This window comes from Besnoitia besnoiti, chromosome III (genome assembly GCF_002563875.1).
Source record: "Besnoitia besnoiti strain Bb-Ger1 chromosome III, whole genome shotgun sequence".
Taxonomy (NCBI): domain Eukaryota; phylum Apicomplexa; class Conoidasida; order Eucoccidiorida; family Sarcocystidae; genus Besnoitia; species Besnoitia besnoiti.
In genome coordinates this window covers 573,348-591,194 of record NC_042358.1, presented here as the reverse complement: position 1 = coordinate 591,194, position 17,847 = coordinate 573,348, and the positions used below count along the sequence as shown (strand labels likewise).

General features: G+C 61.3%; 2 protein-coding genes across 2 annotated transcripts; one reads left to right on the top strand and one right to left on the bottom strand.

Annotated features, from left to right (window-relative positions):
• Nucleotides 1-118: 118 nt before the first annotated feature.
• On the bottom strand, nucleotides 119-634 carry BESB_044020 (EGF family domain-containing protein; the record flags this gene model as incomplete). The annotated part of the gene is made up of 1 exon (XM_029362853.1): nucleotides 119-634. The coding sequence occupies one exon, from the start codon at nucleotides 632-634 to the stop codon at nucleotides 119-121; it is 516 nt and encodes a 171-aa protein (XP_029220219.1).
• Nucleotides 635-6,778: 6,144 nt separating this feature from the next.
• On the top strand, nucleotides 6,779-16,656 carry BESB_044010 (uncharacterized protein; the record flags this gene model as incomplete). Its single annotated transcript, XM_029362852.1, has 11 exons — nucleotides 6,779-9,565; nucleotides 9,676-10,116; nucleotides 10,457-10,589; nucleotides 11,018-11,225; nucleotides 11,367-12,279; nucleotides 12,550-12,819; nucleotides 13,007-13,152; nucleotides 13,736-13,801; nucleotides 13,996-15,347; nucleotides 15,694-16,280; nucleotides 16,474-16,656. The coding sequence occupies 11 exons, from the start codon at nucleotides 6,779-6,781 to the stop codon at nucleotides 16,654-16,656; spliced, it is 7,086 nt and encodes a 2,361-aa protein (XP_029220218.1).
• Between the last annotated feature and the right edge of the window lie 1,191 nt (nucleotides 16,657-17,847).

Below are 17,847 nucleotides of genomic sequence, written 5' to 3'. Positions count from 1 at the left end.
GTGTACGGGTCTCCATTCTCACCGTCAACGCAAACTCCTGGCCAGCACCGAGTGCTCCCGAGACCCCCCCCCACCGCGCAGGAGGAGGGATCCTCTACGCAGCCGTTGCCGGCGGGATTCACCTTATAGCCTTCCTTGCACTCACAGAATACTCCCCCCCCGGGGAGAGCCGATCTCGGCAGTGTGCGTTGCCGCCGCACTTCCCGCCCTGCTGGCCGCAGCTGCAGTTTCCACCGTAACTGAACGTTCTGTCGTACACGATAGCTGTGCTGCAGAAGACCCAATTCGTTGAACACCACCTGCCACACTGACCCAGTCTCGCGCAGTAGGTTGTACTGCAACACATGTTGGAGGGACATGAGGCGTGCACGATCGTCTGTCCATCCTCGACGTAGGAACGGCTCCCGCACGCGCCGTCGAGTCTAGACATGCGGCACGCCCAGAAGCCCTGGGCGTCCGCTTGCGTGAAGGAATGCTCGCTCGCTTCTTGGAGCTCATCGGTCAGGGCTAGCTGCGTTTTGTCGCTCCCCCTAAGAGCCATACACAGCAGCAGAGCAGTTGTGCTGCCGAGGAGCCAGCAGCCTGCGAAGAACGGCCCCGCCTTGCGGCACCGTTCAAAACTTCGCTTCACCATCTTGGTAGACGTGACTACTCATCTGACACAATTATGACTAATTCTCACTGTGGACACACCCCGCTTGGAGTGTCGGCATGGCGCGCCAGAAGGAACAATTTGAACCGTCGCGAGAGACCTGTGCCGTGGCGGCAAACTCGACTTGTCCTTTCGAACAGAAACACGGGTCGCGCAGACTGGAGCCACCATGCAGACTGGTGCTCCTCGCGACAAAAGCTCAAAGAGACGTTTCTGCAGCCTGTCCGGGTTTCCAGGAGCCCCACAGGTAACCTCGGCTGTGCACTGGCTGCGACCAGCTAAAGAGGAGCTTTCTCCGCTGGCTCCTGAAGTCGTTGCAAATATGCATCAGCGGCCGTCACTTTCTCACACACTGTGCTTTTTTCGTATAACTTGGGTCTGTCTACTGGGTGAAACTGCACAAAAAGGTGCACACGTTGCCCGCGACACCACTTGAGTCCGTGTATGGTTAGTGCCGCCGACGGCGGGTGAGGGGGGGCGGGACGCAGACAAAGTACCGGGTGACATGCCACGCTGCGACGACTACAGTCAAAACTGGACGCAGGTTTGAGAAAGAGCGACCAACGAAGATCCGATTCACGGGGGGAGGCGGGCGGGCTCAGAAACACGGAAGGCTGCTCCGAAGGCACGGGGGTCTCGCGCGGCGCATCCAAAATCGCGGCGCGGCACGGACGCCCGCCCGCTCGACCCGCCCCTGCTAGGCCTCGACCCCCGCGCAAACGGCTGTTGCGCGCCCGCCAGCGGTAGCCGGAGTCAGCCGCGGCGCTGGAAGCAGCAAATCGCGCACGTCCGGGAGGGGTGGCGGCGGCGGGGATGCAGTGACTGGTCGCGGCGGGAAACCTGCGTCCGGGAGCACGACGCCGAAGAAAGCCCGTCTACAGCAAGCCGCGACCTGGAGTTCTGCGGAGAGCGGACGGCGCGGAGAACCTGCCTAGGTCAAGGCGGAATGCGAACTGCCAGGCCTCTCTTCTGGGGGCTCTGTGTCGTTGTCGCTTCGCTTGCGCGCACCCTGTACCCCGTGCAGAAACGGACACCAACGCACTCAGGCTAGCCGCCCAGGAATTGTTGCAAGCGGCGAGCACCGACATGCGCCACCGTGGAGCGAAGCAACAACGCACGTCCAACCCACACCTGCGGGGACGGGGAGTTATTGGACACTCTGGCGAATCACTGCACGTGAGAGACTGGAACGCCTGCCCCCCGAGTTGACCGAGGCTTTAATCTTCGAGCCAGACCCGGGGCCTGTGACCTTTGAGGTGAGCCCAGGCTACACTGTAAACATACCCGGAAACACCGGGGCGACTCGATGTCTTTGCCCGCGCGCAGCGTTCTCTAGTGCCCAAATCAAGCAGGCACTGGTTGGATGGCTGCTTCCGAGAAGGGCGGTGCGAGGTAAAGCGCGGACACAGCCCCGTTCTCGGATATGCGATTCTGCACGAACTGAGCTCCGGAGCGGCGCAGGGTGTGAGGCACCGCGGGGACCCATAATACAGACATGGCAATGAATGAAGGGAAGCCCTCTTGCACCAAAATGGCAGCATTTGGGGAGGAAGGCGGTGAACAGTGAGACGCTCAACCTTCGTTGCCGCTGTGCGCCAGCGCACACCTACGAGTGAGCCGCAGAACGCTGAGAGAGACGACGGATGCGGTTGCAGGCCACGACAGGAGCCGCAGACGTTGGCTTTTTTTCTTTTCTTTTTCGTGAGGGCATGCCTCCTTTGCCAGCCGCATGCTGCTTACGGATGCGCCGTTGGCCTTCTGCATACGTTGACTGTGTTTACCACGGGGAATTAGGACAGAATACCAAGTTCTTTGCCTGGAGGTTTGTTACGTTCCGTACAGATGTAGGTAAAAGGTATGTTAGAGGCTTAGACTAGCGTTGGAGCACATTGTTTCATTCGAGAGTCCACATCGGTTAGCCTGTCCATTATGCCTACAGCGGCGCGACTGCGATAGGGACGATAAGCGCAGGCGAAGGCCACTCGACACAAATATCTTTGTGGCTGTCAATTCAAGCCGCGTCGTGCAGAAGCTGCCTGCACGAGGATACTCTCACTGTTCGTCTGTAGCGTACACCGTGCGCACGAGGGGAAACATTCTACTACGCAGCAGGTGAAGGCCAGACAGTTTGACGTGAAACTTTCCTGCTGAGGCGTACGGGATCCCGAACTTCAGGGCGGCGACGATGACATGAATGGCTGAAAACAACGTTCGCGACCCGAAAAAACCGTGCGTGGGGGCAACAGCTGTGTCCTGGGCTGCTCAGCTGACATGCGGGCGTCCATTCTTAACAACAGCGTGGGCGCACGGAACGACAAACCGAACTGTGTGCTGAGTGACTCCTTTGGATGATAGCCCGGCGACTCTATCTCACACACGAAACCAATACAGAAAGCCTCCGTTTCAGCTGGGACTACTTCTGCTGGCTGGAAATCGAGGAATTTATGTCGTCTATCGAGTCCCTTTAGACGACGAGACTGAATAGTAGGAGTAATAGTGATAGTAGTACGGCATGCGCACAATATTCTCACGCAACATGGAGACTGAACAAGTAAAGAATGATACATGCACTACGCGGTTTCAGTTGTTGTTAGAACGGCGCACCATGCTAGGTGAATGGGCACAGCACGGTGATTGCGCTGTCATCGTGAACGACGAGCGTTTAGGCACTGTGGATCCATTCTTAGTATGTCACCACGAGGGACGGGAAATACCCTTTTTCCGGAATTTCCGAAACCCTTGGAAGCTTCCATCTACTCCGGCTCGATGAGATGACTGTCGCCGCGACCACTGCGGGTCATGGCAATGTACGATTAGTTCCTTGACTTGGAGCCTCCGAAAAAAATTGCCAAAACAAAGACGCGTTTGAAGGAGAACGCTCCTTCCTGATCCACATCGCACTGGCGGCACGCGCATCGGGGCGATACAGAATACATCCTTTCCTCAGATACTACAGTAAGCCGTTAAACTGGCAATTTCGTAACTAAGAAACAGGGACAGTCACATGTTGGGTAGTTACCCTCCCCTGAACAGGCCATTATGTAAGCGCATAACTCTGAGGTCTTGCAGCGGGTTCTTCCTGGTATTATGGCTCGAAGATCTGGGTCTGAATAATTTCCACTTGCCTACGATGCACCTTCCAAGCAGCGAACAAGCAGTTATCTCTGCATCGTTCTGCAGTAGGCGAACGCGGCGGGCGGCCTGTTCACGTGCTAACAGTCTGGTAGTAAGTTCTCAAGGAATGCTGTCTGCTTAAGATCCCCTACGCACGCCCAGTGGCGGCGCCGTCTGCCACTTTTCTGCTCAAAATCGGAGGTTACTTGCTTCAGACCATGTCCCTCCCCTGGCGTGAGGGCAGCACAAAATGCTCATCGGTTTCCGTCTAGTGCAGCTTTCGTGCTTAATACGTTATATACCGTGACACTCTGGTCACCAACGGCGTGTCTTCACGACCTGGCTGCCCCCGCTGACACTAGTTTAGCAGTCAGGTACTGCTCTAAAAGCCTGGCACATGGCCGTTAGGACATTTCAAGGCATAAAATGTTGTACCACCATCCGGGTATTCAAAGCTCTCAGCCCAGTACACGCACGTGGCAGCTCAGCCTTTGAGTGTCACAGGTCGATGAATGCCACACCGAACAACGCGTCTCCTCGCTTCACCTCCTGCGCTTAAGCAAATAATCGGCAAGAGACCAAACCCTATTTTCGTAGCTCCCTTGCAAAGTGTGAGTCTGTGATTCGCTGTTTGGGCACTCGGGAGCAGCACGCACGGAAAGAAGGAAAGCGGCGTGCCGATGGAGCAGCCACTTTCCCCGTGAGGCGGTGCTGCAGCCGTTCAGATGCCTTGTTCCGATGAGAACTCAACCCTCCGCGGCTGTGTCTGTACCCTAGGAGTTTAGTGGGTTAACCGGGCGGTCACGGTCACCGCCGCAAACCGAAACAGGAAAGCAGCCGCCGAGGTGAGCACTTCTCGCTGTGCTGAGCTGGACGGCGAGCCAGTACGTCCGTATGTGCGCGGCGACTGTAACAAAGGATTTCTCGCACTGGTGCCAAGACAGTCGAAAACAAGCAATATTCCCTTCCCGCTGCCATCGGCAGGGCAGCTAGCTTGCCACAGCGTCACGGTCTTTGAGGGGATTATCTGTCTTCGATCTGTCTTCGCGAAAGCTGCAGGACTCGCTGCCTTTTGTGCGGACGGCGATGGAGGGAAAATGGAGAGAACGAATGCAACTCTTGAGAGTGAGGCCTCCAAATATGGCGTCCTTACCTACGCGGATGTGACATTCGGGGAAAGGCCGTCGCTCCACGCGTGGCATGCTCGGCGATTCCGACCCACGCACGCGTGCGCGGGTGTATCACTTGATCCCGATACTTCTTTCGAAAAGTCACGGTGTGTCTCTGGCTCTCCACTGCGTTTCGTGGCAAGCCTTCATATCCTTACGCCTCACCTGAGCCACCAGGCCGCGAAGAGTGTCTTACTTTGATGAGGAACGCGGAGCCTGTCTCAGAGAGCTCTCACCAAGGGTCACCGAGTCTCAGCGTTTTGCCGGGGTCGCGGATTTCACTGCGTCCTCTCGCACGCGGCAAACCTGCTTCAAGCTGGGGCCGCTAGCGAACTGTGTCGAGTCCGCGCTGCCACGTCCCGAGGCGCGAAAGGCTGGAACTCGGGGGAGTTCCCCGCGAAACCCGAATCGTGGATCTCAAAGACCATGCGAAGGGGTTTTCTTCTGACGAAGACCTTGTTGGCGCATCAGACGCCGAGCGTCTTTACCGCGCACCATCTTGCGCCGTGACCTCACTGTTCCCGTTGCCTGTGTAAACATCGCAGTGTTCCTCCTTCGCACGGCGTGCTGCCGCCTTTCATGGTCTCGAAGAGGGCACAAATGAGAAGCGCGGCAGGGAAAGACACAAGCCATTTGTGGTTCTCTGTTTCTCGCTCTGTACCGTTTCCAATCCCTGTTGAGGACCCATCTAGCCGTTTTTAGGGAGCGGCGCGCCCCTCGTCCGTCTGTCCGGACTCGAAACCTGGCACTCTGTTGGTAACTTTCTCGTCTGAATTTCATGTGTTTGAATCTGCAGCGTGTGTCTGCGAGCGACCTTTATGCGGCATATCTGTTCACGAGAGGCTTCTGTGCGCCTTATTCGCCAGGATGAACCTTAAAAGTCCTTACTACACAACGAGCCTCCCCTATGTTCTCTTCTCTTATGCGCACATAGCAAGCGATCGCAGGCGCTCTGCATGAACCCCAGTCGTCTGTGCCTCCGCAGTCTGCAGCTCTCCGCATGATCGGCTTCTCACTTTTGAGCCTGCGCCCTGTTCTTCTCCCTTTCTCCCGTGTTTCACCGTTTGCCCGCATCCTGGATGTCGAGAACGGCCCTTGTCTGCATGACTTCTCGATAGGGGGAAAGGCCGTCCGCATCGAACGGGTTTTCCGCGTCTCTGCTTCTCTTTGAGCCTTCCCTCTCGCCTGGAGTGACGCAAGGGGCGAGAGCGGGGGCGTGGTCCGATCTCCTCTCGCGCTTTAAGGACTCAGGGCCTCTGTCTCTGCAGCAGTGCTTCGACGGCGGATTCTTTTCCCGCGCGTCAACCGTGCATATTGAACCCATTGAACGCCATGTATTAACATAACAGAGACAACCAGGGAAATCCCGTATTCTTCTTGGCACTGGCAGTTTTGCCGATTTCAGACCCTCTCCTCGCTGAGGCGCGGCGCACTCCTCCCAGGCTCCAGCCCGAGGGCGCACCCAATGGCCTTGCGCGGTTTCTTGCTCTGCGCGGCCCCTCATGAGCAGTCCGCGTCCTAACTGCTGTCTTTTCCGGCTGTCTCTTCGCCTGCCATAGGCCCAAACGCGCGTTGACACTCCCGTGAGTAAAACGCCCGCGGAACCCTCAACCCGCGTGCGGGAGAACTGTTTTCGTACACGCGGTTCCGAGGCCCTGAATTGCCGGAAGAAGTCTCCAAAGTTTGCGCCTCGGTCCTCGTTCTCGCAGCTGAAGGCGAATATACGTGAGGCCTTCGGATCTGCTGCCTCAAGCCCCACGGACTCGTCGGCTGGTCTCGCACCCGCCCGCGTTGCGCATGCACGTGACCAGAACCAGCCGCAGGAATTGCGTCGCGCATCAAGATGCACCGCACTTCTCAGCCTCGTCGCTTCGCGTGTCGTTCTTCTGCTTCCTCCGCTGCTTCGTTGATGCCTGCACTCTGCGCGGCGCCGAGCGTCGCGGGGTTCCCTCTTGACGGCCCAGGCACTCGCCCAGCCTTTCCGCCGTCGAGCAGGGTGATGCCCGAGGGGGTCGAGGTGGACGCCGGCGAGCGCAAGGAGAAGGACGGGATGGCGGTGGCGCGGCGCAAGAGTCCGCGGCACAGCGAAGCGAGCGGCAGCACAACCGCGACGCCGCGTCAGGGTTTCCCTCTCTCTTCGGGCGTGAGACCGTCTCCGCGGCCTGGCTCGCTTCTCCGGCGCGCCTCCTTTTCAGATGCAGAGGAAGAAGGCCGCGAAGCGGGCGGCTCGACCGCTTCGTCGCGTGAGACGCTGCCTCGCTCCCAATGTGCAGAGGACGTGTGGCTGTCTATGGCGCGTTTTGCGGGCGCGTGTGTGCCTCCTGCGCCCGCAGACAGCGTGTGGCGCGGTCCTGCCGCGCCGCCGCTGGGGGATGGAGCAGATGCAGAAGGCGGAGAGAACAGGTGCGCGCTGCCCAGAGCGCCTTCGAGCTTGTCTCTTTCCTCGGCAGATGCGACGGTGTCGCCATTCGAACCAGAGGCGGCCTTCGCGCGGCTCGCGACGCCCGCGCGCAGATCGCAGTCTGCCTCTTCCTGGGGGGGTGGGCGCTCCTTCACACGGCGCCACTTTCCTCCCTCGAACAGCATCGTCCTGATGGCCTCTCCAGGCTCCTCGCTCTCCACTTCACTTGCAGAAGAGACTTCGCGAGAGACCTGCGACGACGGCCCCAGACGAGAGGCCGCACCCGTCAAAACACAGGCGCTCAACCCCACTGCAAGTCCACCGTGGGGAGGCCCCGATGTGTCCTCCTCCTGCGGTTCGCCGCGCTACGCGGCGTTTCCTTCCGCGTCGCGCTCGTCTTCCAGCGCGTCGTCTTCCTTTCTCGCCCCGTCTGTGTACTCCGAAGAAGCCGCGTCTCCCGCCTCCGCTCCTCTGCGAAAGCTGCGCGTGGCGAGCGGGCGATCGGCGTCTGTCCTTCATCGCGCTTCCTCCCTCGCAGACGGGCCTCTTTCCTGTGGGCGGTTGGAAGACGTAGCGATGCGCAGCGACGCTGGAAGCCTCAGCCGCGCGGCAGCGCATCTCGTGGGCGCGCAGCGCGACCAACTCCGAAGGCCGCAGGGGCTCGCGAGCGAGTCTACCCGATCGTTTGAGGCGCCGCAGTTCGACGGCGGCCGGCGCGTGCTGTCGTCCGCATCGCGCGTGTCCTCAAAAGTCTCGGCGTCGAGTGTCGGGGTGTTGAGCACGCGGAAGCCTGGTTCGCTTGTGTGTTTGGGCGGAGGCCTCGTCGGCATCTTCCAGGGCGACACTTCGCCAGGCATCTTGTCTTGCTCGTCCTTCTCCTCCTCCTCGCACTCTCCCCTCTCGTCGTCTTCTACCAGCTCGCCGCTCGCCTCTCCGTGCCACGCGCTGCAGACATCTTCCTCGTCTGCGTCGTCTGCCGCCTCGCAGGCGGGATTTTCGCGCTCGGCGGCAGCGCGGCCTTCGTCGCAGGCCCCTAGGGCTTCAACAGAGGCGCTGCGCGTCGCGTTGTCGCGCGCATCCTTCCGCAACCAAGGGGGCGCCACCGCCGCGTTGTCGCTGTCGCTCTCGCCGGGGGCGGTGTCGCCTGCATCGTCTTCACTGTCTTCACCGCGCTCCTGCGCTTCGAGGAGAGGCCGCAGACGCCATCAGGAGTCGTTTGGCGCACTCCCGCCGCTCGTCGCGGATCGGCTAACGGGCACGGCCTCGTCCCTCGCGTCGTCGCGGCTGTCGTCTTTTTCGCGTTGTTCGTCTGTGGTGCTGCTCCCGAGGGTTGAGGACTCCGCGCGCGCGGTCTTCTCGTCCTCTCGAGTCCACGCGGCCGTGAGACCGGGCGACGCAGGCGACGACGACGACGCGTTTGCACTCGTGCTGCCGCCATCGCCCGCGACGCTGCGGGCGCTGGAAGAGAAGGAGAAGGAAACGCGCGGAGAAGCGTCGGAGCTCGAGGCACCACGTGGCAAGACGGAGAGATCCGGCTTTTTCAAGAGAAAAACGAAGACCAAGGATGGAGCCGACAACTCGCCCTCGTCCTCGCGGCACGACGCGAACGCGCCGGCCGCCGGTCCGTACGACGAAGAGGAGGCGGCGGTGCCGCGCCGCGGCCTCCTGCGGAATTTGGTCTCGCGGCGGCGGGTCGACAAGAGTCGTTCGCTGTCTGAAGCCGCGGCGGCGCAGCCCAGCCACGCAGCCGCAGAGACCAGCCCGCCAGCTATTGCAGCGAAAGGCGAGCCGGAGATGTTTAGGAGCTTGCCGTCTTCATCGCCGGCGCGAGGGCGAAGTGACGCGCCGCCGCGCGAGGCGCAGGAGCCAGGTCGCGCTGAGGGAGGCGAAGCGACGAGTTACGGAAACCCATTCGAAGAAGGTTCGTTGGCGGACGAGAGCGGAGATGTGGCAGCTCCGCCACGGCCCTCCGCGGCGTCACCGGGTCTCAGCGAGTTGACGCCCGTCGGGCTTCCGCCGCGCGCGCGAGAGATGGGAGCGATCAAGCCCGCGCTGAAGCGCACAGAGAGATCTGAGGGCGGCGCCTCGCGCCCGCGCGCGATTTCCTTCGGCCTGCCTGCGGGTCGCGGCGCCTCTGCGGCGGAGGACGACGAAGAGGATTTCACTCAAGGCGGTGACGCGCGGGGAGCAGGCGCCGCGAGTGCGTCAGCGGATCGAAGGAGGTCGACGGTCAGGTGGCTGGAAATGCTCAGCGGCGGAGACGAGGAGAGAAGCGGAAGCGAGGGCGACCGCCCAGCGGCCGACGAAACCGGGGGGGGGGAGGAGTCTCGCCGCCGCAGAGACAGCCGCCGAACGACGGCGGAGGCGGGCGACGCCGACGAGGAAGCGGACGCGCCCAGCGCATTCTTCGCCGGGGGGGGAACATGCACGGCGCGCAGTCCGCCACGACAGGCGCGCGCGGCGCAGGGCGCGCCGGGGGTCGAACGCGCGCCATGTCGGTCTTCACCGTTGAGGGCGACGACGACGGCGGAGCGGAGAGAGCGCGGATGAGCTCCTTCTGCTCAGAGCCGAGGCAAGAGACGAGGCTGACCGGACGCGCACCGCGCCCGCTGGGCGAGAGATGGGACTCCCGTGACCCCTTCCACGGTGCGGCCCGCGTCCGCGACGGCGAGCCCCTTCAGCTGGAAGATATTCCCACGTCGCCTTCCTACCTCTTCACGCAGGCCTCGACGCTGCAGCAGCGCCTCGAGCTGCCGCCGGCAGAGTTCTTCAACCTCAAGGTGAGACTGGCTCCGTTGTCGGCGTCAAGAGCTCGCAGCCCAGCCTGCATCTTCACATAGAGTGCGGTGTGGCGTTCGTGCTCGCGCTCTGTCTCGCCTCTTTTGCACAGCATCTCTCAAAGTTCGTGGAACTTGCACATGTCTTTCTCGCGCTGCCGCGCATTGGGCGGCGAGGGGCTCCATCTGCCGCTGCGTGGGAGCGTCTGCGCGTCGCCTGTGCGTTCCGCGCTCGCTTGGCGCGGTGTCGGCCTTCGCCTGTCGCTCGGTGCGCGCGTCGACGTTTTTTCCGCGCTTTGTTCACGCATGCGCGTGCGCCGCGGTGTCCTGCGGGGTGCGCCAGGTCGACGTGCAGCGACAGCGCAGCGTTTTTCCGCGGCGCTGGGTCGCTGAGACGATGCTTGTGCATCAGAGTCTCCTTCTCTTCTGCCGCTCGCTGCGGCCTCTCTGCGTCCGCGTCATGATTCCGCTCTCCAGTAGGTCGATCTCAGAAGCCAAGACGCCCAGTTTTCTCTTCGCCTGGCCGCGCGTTGCCGCGCCAGAGGTCTGCTTAGAAAGCTGAAAGCGCTGGATGTCAGTCTCACGGTAATCATGGTCGTTTGGGGTCCCGCGGCGCCTCCAGACTGCTCCAAGCTCGCCTCGCGCCGTCAGCCCTCCATCCACTCGTCGCTGCTTCGCCCTGCCTCAGTCTCTGCGGGGACTCCTCTCTCGATGTACAGTTGTTGCTTCTTCGCGTTTCGTGACGTCTCTGCCCACGCTGTGTGGTGACTCTCACTCGCCTGCGTCTCTCGCGGGTCTTCGTCCAGTCTTTCAGTCTGTGCCGCGGGGGCCTGGCGCGGGTCTCGGGGCGAGAGGACCACGACTCTGCATCTGAGTCCCCCCTCCTTCGTTGCGCGCTTCACAGACATTCAGGCAGTGACCGGGCTCGACGTAAATCTGCGAGAGAAGGAGAGACGAAAGGCCGCGAAGCGCGGCTGGCGGCTGAAGGTTTCGCACACGGAGCGCATCGACAGGGGCGCCGGCAAGGTCTTTGACGTGATTTTCAGAGTAGCAGAGGAGAAGCAAATGCTCGCCTGGGTCGACCGACTGACGCTCTACGCGAACAAATGGAGGTAAATCAAAAACAGTCCCGCCGCGCGAGGGGGTGCGCCTGTTCTGGTTAACTACCCGTTGGACGTCATCGCTCTCACACGGGCTGTGTTTGACGCGAAGATTCTCTCTTTTTGCATCCCTCTCTGTGCGTCTCTACGCAGGCTGCGCCCGTCCGTTCCCGAGCTGCTGTATCGGCCGCCATGCCAGGAGCAGTTGGCGGAGGTCTCCGAGGACGTCCAGCGCGCCGCGCTCACTCTGCTGACGCAGCGCCTCTTCTTCGCGTTGCGCGCCGCGACGCTGTCGCACTTTCGGCTCTTTTTCTTCAACGCTCGACTAGTGGCGCTGGCGAAGCGCGGGAAGGAGCGCGAGGTCAAGATCCAGAGTGAAGCCTTGGCTGCGTGCGACGCGGCGCGAGAGCGCGAGGGCGCGCGCCGGCTGCAGGGCGTTCTGGAGAGGAAGCTGCGCCAAGCGTTCGCGGATTTGCGTCAACAGAGCGAGCGAATTCACCTCCACACGCAGCAGACGAAACGCTTCTCAGCGGCCGTCGCGCTGCTGGAGCGCGAGGAAGAGGCCGTCGCCGCCCACATCACGCAGTGGCGGCGGAAAGCGCTGGCCTCGCCGCTCTCGGCCGCGCTCGCGCGCCGCATGCATTGGGCTTTCTCGCAACTCGCGCTTTCCGCAAAGCTCGGAAGAGCCAAGGAGAAGCAGAAACGCGCGGGCGCAGCCTTCCTCGAGGACGTGCTGCGCAGGTGCAGAGACGCGCGCCTCCGCGCCGCCCTTCTCAGCCTCGAAAAGCAAAAACTCCGCCGCGCGGCTCAGGAGAAGCGCCTCACGCAACTCGTCGAGAAGATGACGAGACACAACCTCGCTCTCGCGTGGCGACAGCTCATGCTTGTCGCGTTTCAAGCGACAAAGCGCGCCGAAAGCCGCGCAATCAAGGCGAAGGGTCTCGTGCTGGAAACCTTCCTCTTGGCAGCGGAGAAGCGCCGCATGATTGACGCCTTCTTCAGACTGCGGGAGCACACACACGCAGCGAGACACGAAGAAGGAGCCACATTCGAAAACATGCAGCAGGTAGGCAGGGCACGTGCGAGTTCGCCTTCTTCCCCCCCGTGGAGAGAGAAGAATCACGCAAAATACAGAGAAAGGTCACGTGGAGGCGGGCGATTGCTGCGGCGGACGCCGCGGGGGGGAGGGGGGGAAGGGGGCAGAAGAAAGAGGCAGCGCGTCGTCGCCAACCCTCGCAGGAGCGCCTCTTTGGAGCGCGAGCGCCGCGTCACCGTCTGCGATGCAATTGCCTGCAAGGCATTGGCGTTTCACCTTGCCGTTTCGTGTGCCTCGCAGGTCAACACGGCGCTGCAGGCGGCCTACGCACGCATCCCTCGACAGAGAGGCGCGTTGGTGCTGGCGGCGCTCGCGCGGAAGGCCCAGACGTCGCGGCTGTCCAGCGCCTTCGCTCAATGGCGCGGGCGCGTGCGCCGAGAAGGGCAGTGCGCGCAGGCTTTGAGGAATATCCAGAGGACGCTACAGCGGAAGGAACTCAGAATGAAGCAAGCAGGATTCTTCGCACTCCTCCGCCGGGGCTGCCTGGCTGGCGAGCGCGACTGCCAAAAGGTGAGGCGCTGAAATCCTAGGGTTTAGGGTTAGAGCTCCGCAGCATTGCCTTCCGAAGGTGGTGGGCGCGGCCTCGGCGAAGAGCCTGGCGCTCGCACTGCAGCTGGAGGACGCTTGACGCGTTTCAAGTTGCGCAGTAGCCCTGAACCCTACTTCGCGAATGCGATGCCTCTTTCTGACTTTTCAGAGAGCCGCAGCGAGACTTTTGTGTGCGAGTGTCTTCCTGCCCTCGCGGCGCGCGGCAGGAGGCGCGTGGAGGAGGCTGGTGTCGCACACGTCAGAGGGCAAGTTCGAGCGCGAGCTGAAAGCTCTTTTCATCCTCGAAAAACTCAGGTACCCACCTCGAAAAGACTCGCTTTTCCGCGTCACTCCGACCGCCCTGCCTCCCCACAGTCGCGGGTTTCCATGGAGGAGAACATGTTTTTTGAAAAAGCATGGAAATATCAAATTCTCTTATGGGGCTTCATCGGCATGCGCACACATTCTGCGCCTTTGAGAGACTGTCTCATACGCGTTGAGACTTTCCTTCTTGAGAAGAAACGAAGGCGAGTCACGCCTTGTGTGCGGCGCCCCTGTCGCTGACTGTCTAGGCCGGAGTGCAGCGGCTTGGATGCCTGGCTTCTTAAGAAGCGATTGCGTTTCGAATTCTTGATAGGCGAAGGCGACTGCGTTTTAACTCATGCGGTGGCAGGTTCACATGTATTAAAGTTCATCCTCACATGCGTAGGTGTCTGTATGTGCATATTACTAATAAAAAATATACGTAGTATAGATAGACATATTGATACCCGCGTGTAGAGAACGGAGGGACCATTCCAGACACCCACATGTAGGTTCCTCGCCCCAACGTTTGCACGCTGGGAACGAGTCAATCGCGTCAAAGGCGTGTGTTGTTTTGTTTTTTTTGTTTTTTCAGACGTCGCCGACTTCAGGGCTTCTTCACGCAGCTTCAGCGCGAGGTTGCGTGCGGGCGCGATCTTCGGTAGGTCGTTTTTTACTTCTGTTCGAGCTCTTCGCCCGTTGCCTTCCCGCGCACCTTTCGCTACTCGCGTGTGTTGTCAAACCTGTTGGGGTTGTTGGCCTGAGTCGCGGGTCGCGGGCTGCAGAGTCATCCCGAGTGGCTCGCTTCTCTGCATGCCGGCTGTTTCGGATTTTTTCGGTGTTTTTTGTTCTCAGCGTTTTCCTGAGGACTCACGTCTTGCAGGCGTTTGTGCATGTTCTGTCGATGCACCGCGTCAAGCTGCTTTCTCTCGCATTCCAACGCCTTCGCACCGTCTGCGGCTTCGCCGAACTTCGCCTGAGGCCAGGCTTCTCGAGCGACTCCCGGTGGTGCCTCGCGGACGAGAGCTTCACGGAGAAGGCGCTGTTTGACCCGTTTCTTCCCCCCCTCGCCGCCGGAGAGGCTGCGGTTTCCTCTTTGGAGGCGCCTGTCTTCGCTCCGCATGGGGTAGATCTCCCGCTTCATGGTGCTGCTGCTGGGCGTCCACTCGACGCGGGGCGCGCCGGTTCTTCGCATCTGCTTCACTCCGCTTCTCTCCCGCTGCCAACGAAGCAGCCGTTGTCCGCTTCACTTGCCTCCTCGTCTTCGACGCCGCGCGGCGCATCAGCGTCGCTGTCGCCTGCGGCGAGGGATGCCAGAGCGACTGACTGGATGCCAGGGCCTGCGGAGCTCGCGACGGAGAAGTTGCGAGAGCTTCTGCAGCTCTCCGTCGAGCTCCTCAGCCACCAGAAGCGGCTGTTTTCCTCTCCGGTTGATTCCCAGCTCTCGCAGCCGCGGAGCCCCGCCGTCGTGACGCGCAACTCCGCGCTGCGTGCGGAGGGCGCCGTGGATTGGCTCTGCGAACGCCTTGAGAGAGAAGACGCGCGCGCCGCCAGGGCCTGGAGAGGCGACGAGACGACCTGGGAGGGGGGCGACGCGTGCGAGGAGCCCGAAAGAGCCGCGAGAGGAGCCGGCGCCGCGAGGCTCTCTGGCGAGTGTATGCAGCCTCTCGCCGAGGGCAGCTGCGCGTCTCCGGTGTCATTTCTGCTGCCGCGCGGAGTCGCAGACGAGCGAGGCGACCAGGTGCGCGGACACGAACCGTTTTCTTCGTTCATCACCGGTTCGCTTCGCGCGGCCTCTTCGGCGGCGTCGCCAGTTTCGTTCGCGGCGGGCAAAGACGCCGTGCTTCCGCCTCAGGCGCGGGTGCCCCCTGCCGACGACACGCTGCTCTTTTCGTGGCACGCGAACCGATTCGCGGCGCCAGCCAACGAGTTGTCCCTCTCGTCCGCGCAGGGCGTCGACACCTCCGCGCCCGTGGGAGGCCGCGGAGGCACGTTCGTCGCGGGCGACTTTGTGGCACCGTCGCCGACGCACGACGCGCGCCTCTTCGAGCGGGGCTCTCCCGCGAGCCGCGTTGCGGCGCCCGCGGGCATTCTCATCTTCGAAGACTCGGCGGAGGAAATCCTTGCCCGATGCGAAAAGGAGCGACGCGTTGCGGCGCGCATCGAGGCCTTGGCGGCTGAGGACCGGTTCTACGCACAGGAAAGAGGTATATTTTCAAAGAAAGACTCGCCAGCCGGGGAAAGATGCGAAAAGGAAGCGCGAACGCACCTGAGAAAGACAGGGAGAGAGGAGACGGAAACGCGCGAATGGGTGAAGAGTTGCGGGGTACGCACGCTCGTTCGTCTGCCAATCCAAGGGCCTACCGCAGGACCTCCTCGGGCTTGCGATGCGTTGAGATTCGTTTCCGTTTTCATGACTGCTCAACACATTTCTGCAACTTTGCGTCAGAGATCCGCGATCGCCTCGCCTGGTGGGCGCGCCTTTCCCTTTTGCCTTCAATCACCGTTCATGTTTGGCGTGTTTTTTATCTTTTATGTGACTCGTCTCTGCAGAGGTGGACGCGCTGATCCACACCCTCGACGGGCAGCGCCTGCTCGCGCGTGCGCCGCTCGCGCCCGCGCGTCTGTCGGCAATGGAAGCTGTTCGTCCCTCGGCGTTTTCCGCGACGCCCCCGGGGTCTCTCTCTCCTTCGCACTTTGGAGGCTACCGCGCCTTCGCCGACACCGCGGGCGCGCTGGTGGGCGGCGAGGGGCTTCGCGACTGCAAGCCGAGCGAGATGGAGAAGTGCGAACGCCGCACCAGGCTCTGTGGAGCCGTGCTTGATCCACTGTGTTTCTGCTGCCCGTCTGCCGCCGCGCCGCGCGAGAAGGAGCAAGCTCTCCAGACCTCGCCCTCTGCTGCGTCGCACGTCTACGCGACCGCCTCGGGGGTGACTCGCGCGTCGCCGTCGCTCTCCGCCTCTCGGGTTCACTGTTCCGAGTCCTCGCAGGAAGGCACGGGGAGCGACGCGCCCTCGATCTGCGAGCTTCCCATCGACGCGGCCGCCGCCTCGGCTTCGTTCGCGACGACGCGCAAAGCGAGACTCCTGCCGGCGCCCGGCTCGCTCCCCGAGTCTCTGGCCCCCCCCCGTGGGCAGGCGGTGAGCGCGCGAGCGGGGGACCGGCTGAGGTCGCCGCGCTGAAGCCCACCGGCGACTTCTTGAGGCCTTTCGGAGTCGTCCGCGCAGGCGCCGCGGACGCCTCGCCGGGGGCTCTGTCGCCCGGGGGCCTGCGGGGAGTAGGGTACCTGTGGAAGTGAAGAGGGGCTTCGCGGGACGCAGAGGAACTTCACAGATGGGAAAGACGCGGGAGCGAGAGCTCTCGAGAGGAGGCGTCGGTGGCGTGCCAGCGCTGCGGGAGAAACGAGAGGGAGAGGAAGAGGAACAAGGAGGAGGGCGCGAATTAAAGGAGGCTCACCTCGAGCGGCGCGGCGAGGGGAGAGTATGGAAGTACAAGGATGAGGAGGAGGCGAGCTGATTTCCTAGTCTGAGATTTGTGCAGAGATCTGTTGCGCCGGAAACGAGTGTTCTCTATTTCTTTTTTCGTGGTTGTCGCATGCACTCTCAGGGTCCTTGGTCTTCTTCTCTTGAACCCCGAGCTAGGGAAGGAGTCGACGACGTGCAAGATTTTTGTATCGGATGCAGGATGAAATTCGTGTTGTGCGCGTTTTGGTGTTTTGGTATCGAACAACGTTGAAGAAACTCCACCCGCAGACGTCTCGCTTCAAGCGAACTGGCCGCCACCGCGTACGGTCGCTGACCCTCGACTCCCTTTCTCCTAGTCTATCCGCCTCTGTTCCACCTCTACGTATCTATGAATATCGTGCGGCGCCGCCTTTTCTTTGCACGCAAGCGAAAATTGTTTCCTCGCATGAGGCACCGCGGGACGCAGGCCTGAGCAAACGCGGAAGCAGCACGGAGGGGGAACCGAAACCCAGGCCCCGGCTCACAGACGCTGCATCTAGAGAAAGCGTGTTTCTTCGAAACTTCGAAGCGCGCTGGAAGTCGGTGAACGGCGCCGGAGGAACTATAAGGCCCCGCAATGCTACTCTTCAACGCTGCCCAGACACTGTGCTTTGACAGCGAAGAAAGTCTCCTATCAAGGAATATTTTTACGTATGCAATACTATGAGGTCCGCACATGCACATACATAAATATACATCTGCAGCGACCTGGAAAGTGGATACGGAGGCATAGGTATCTTTGGTGTCGTCATACTCAAATGCTTTTCGCTCGCGTCCGGTGTTTTGGTTGTAGCGTGCACCAAACGATCAAATATCCGTCCTCATACAGCAATTGATATATAGATATGTATACATGAAGGAGAGAGATACGCGATTCTCGACTCCCCTACAGGCGTACACGAACGAAACGAGTTGTTCCTCTGAGATTCCCCTGAAAGGCATAGCGTCTCCGCTTCACGAAGGCTGATACACTTTCTGGGTAATCGCCGCGCGGCCTGCCGCAGCTTTCACAGAGAGGACGAGGTAAAACGTCTGCGGCAACCGCCGAGGCAGTTGGAGGAAGGCTTCTGCTCTCTGAGACATCTGCTCATTTCTTCGTTCCAGCGAAAGGAAATCGCCTCGTCCCGCGCGTGCGGCACGGTGTACATACATCTCGCCTAGTCGTAGAGTCAGCTCGTTTCGTATTTGCCTCGAGACGCAGGCC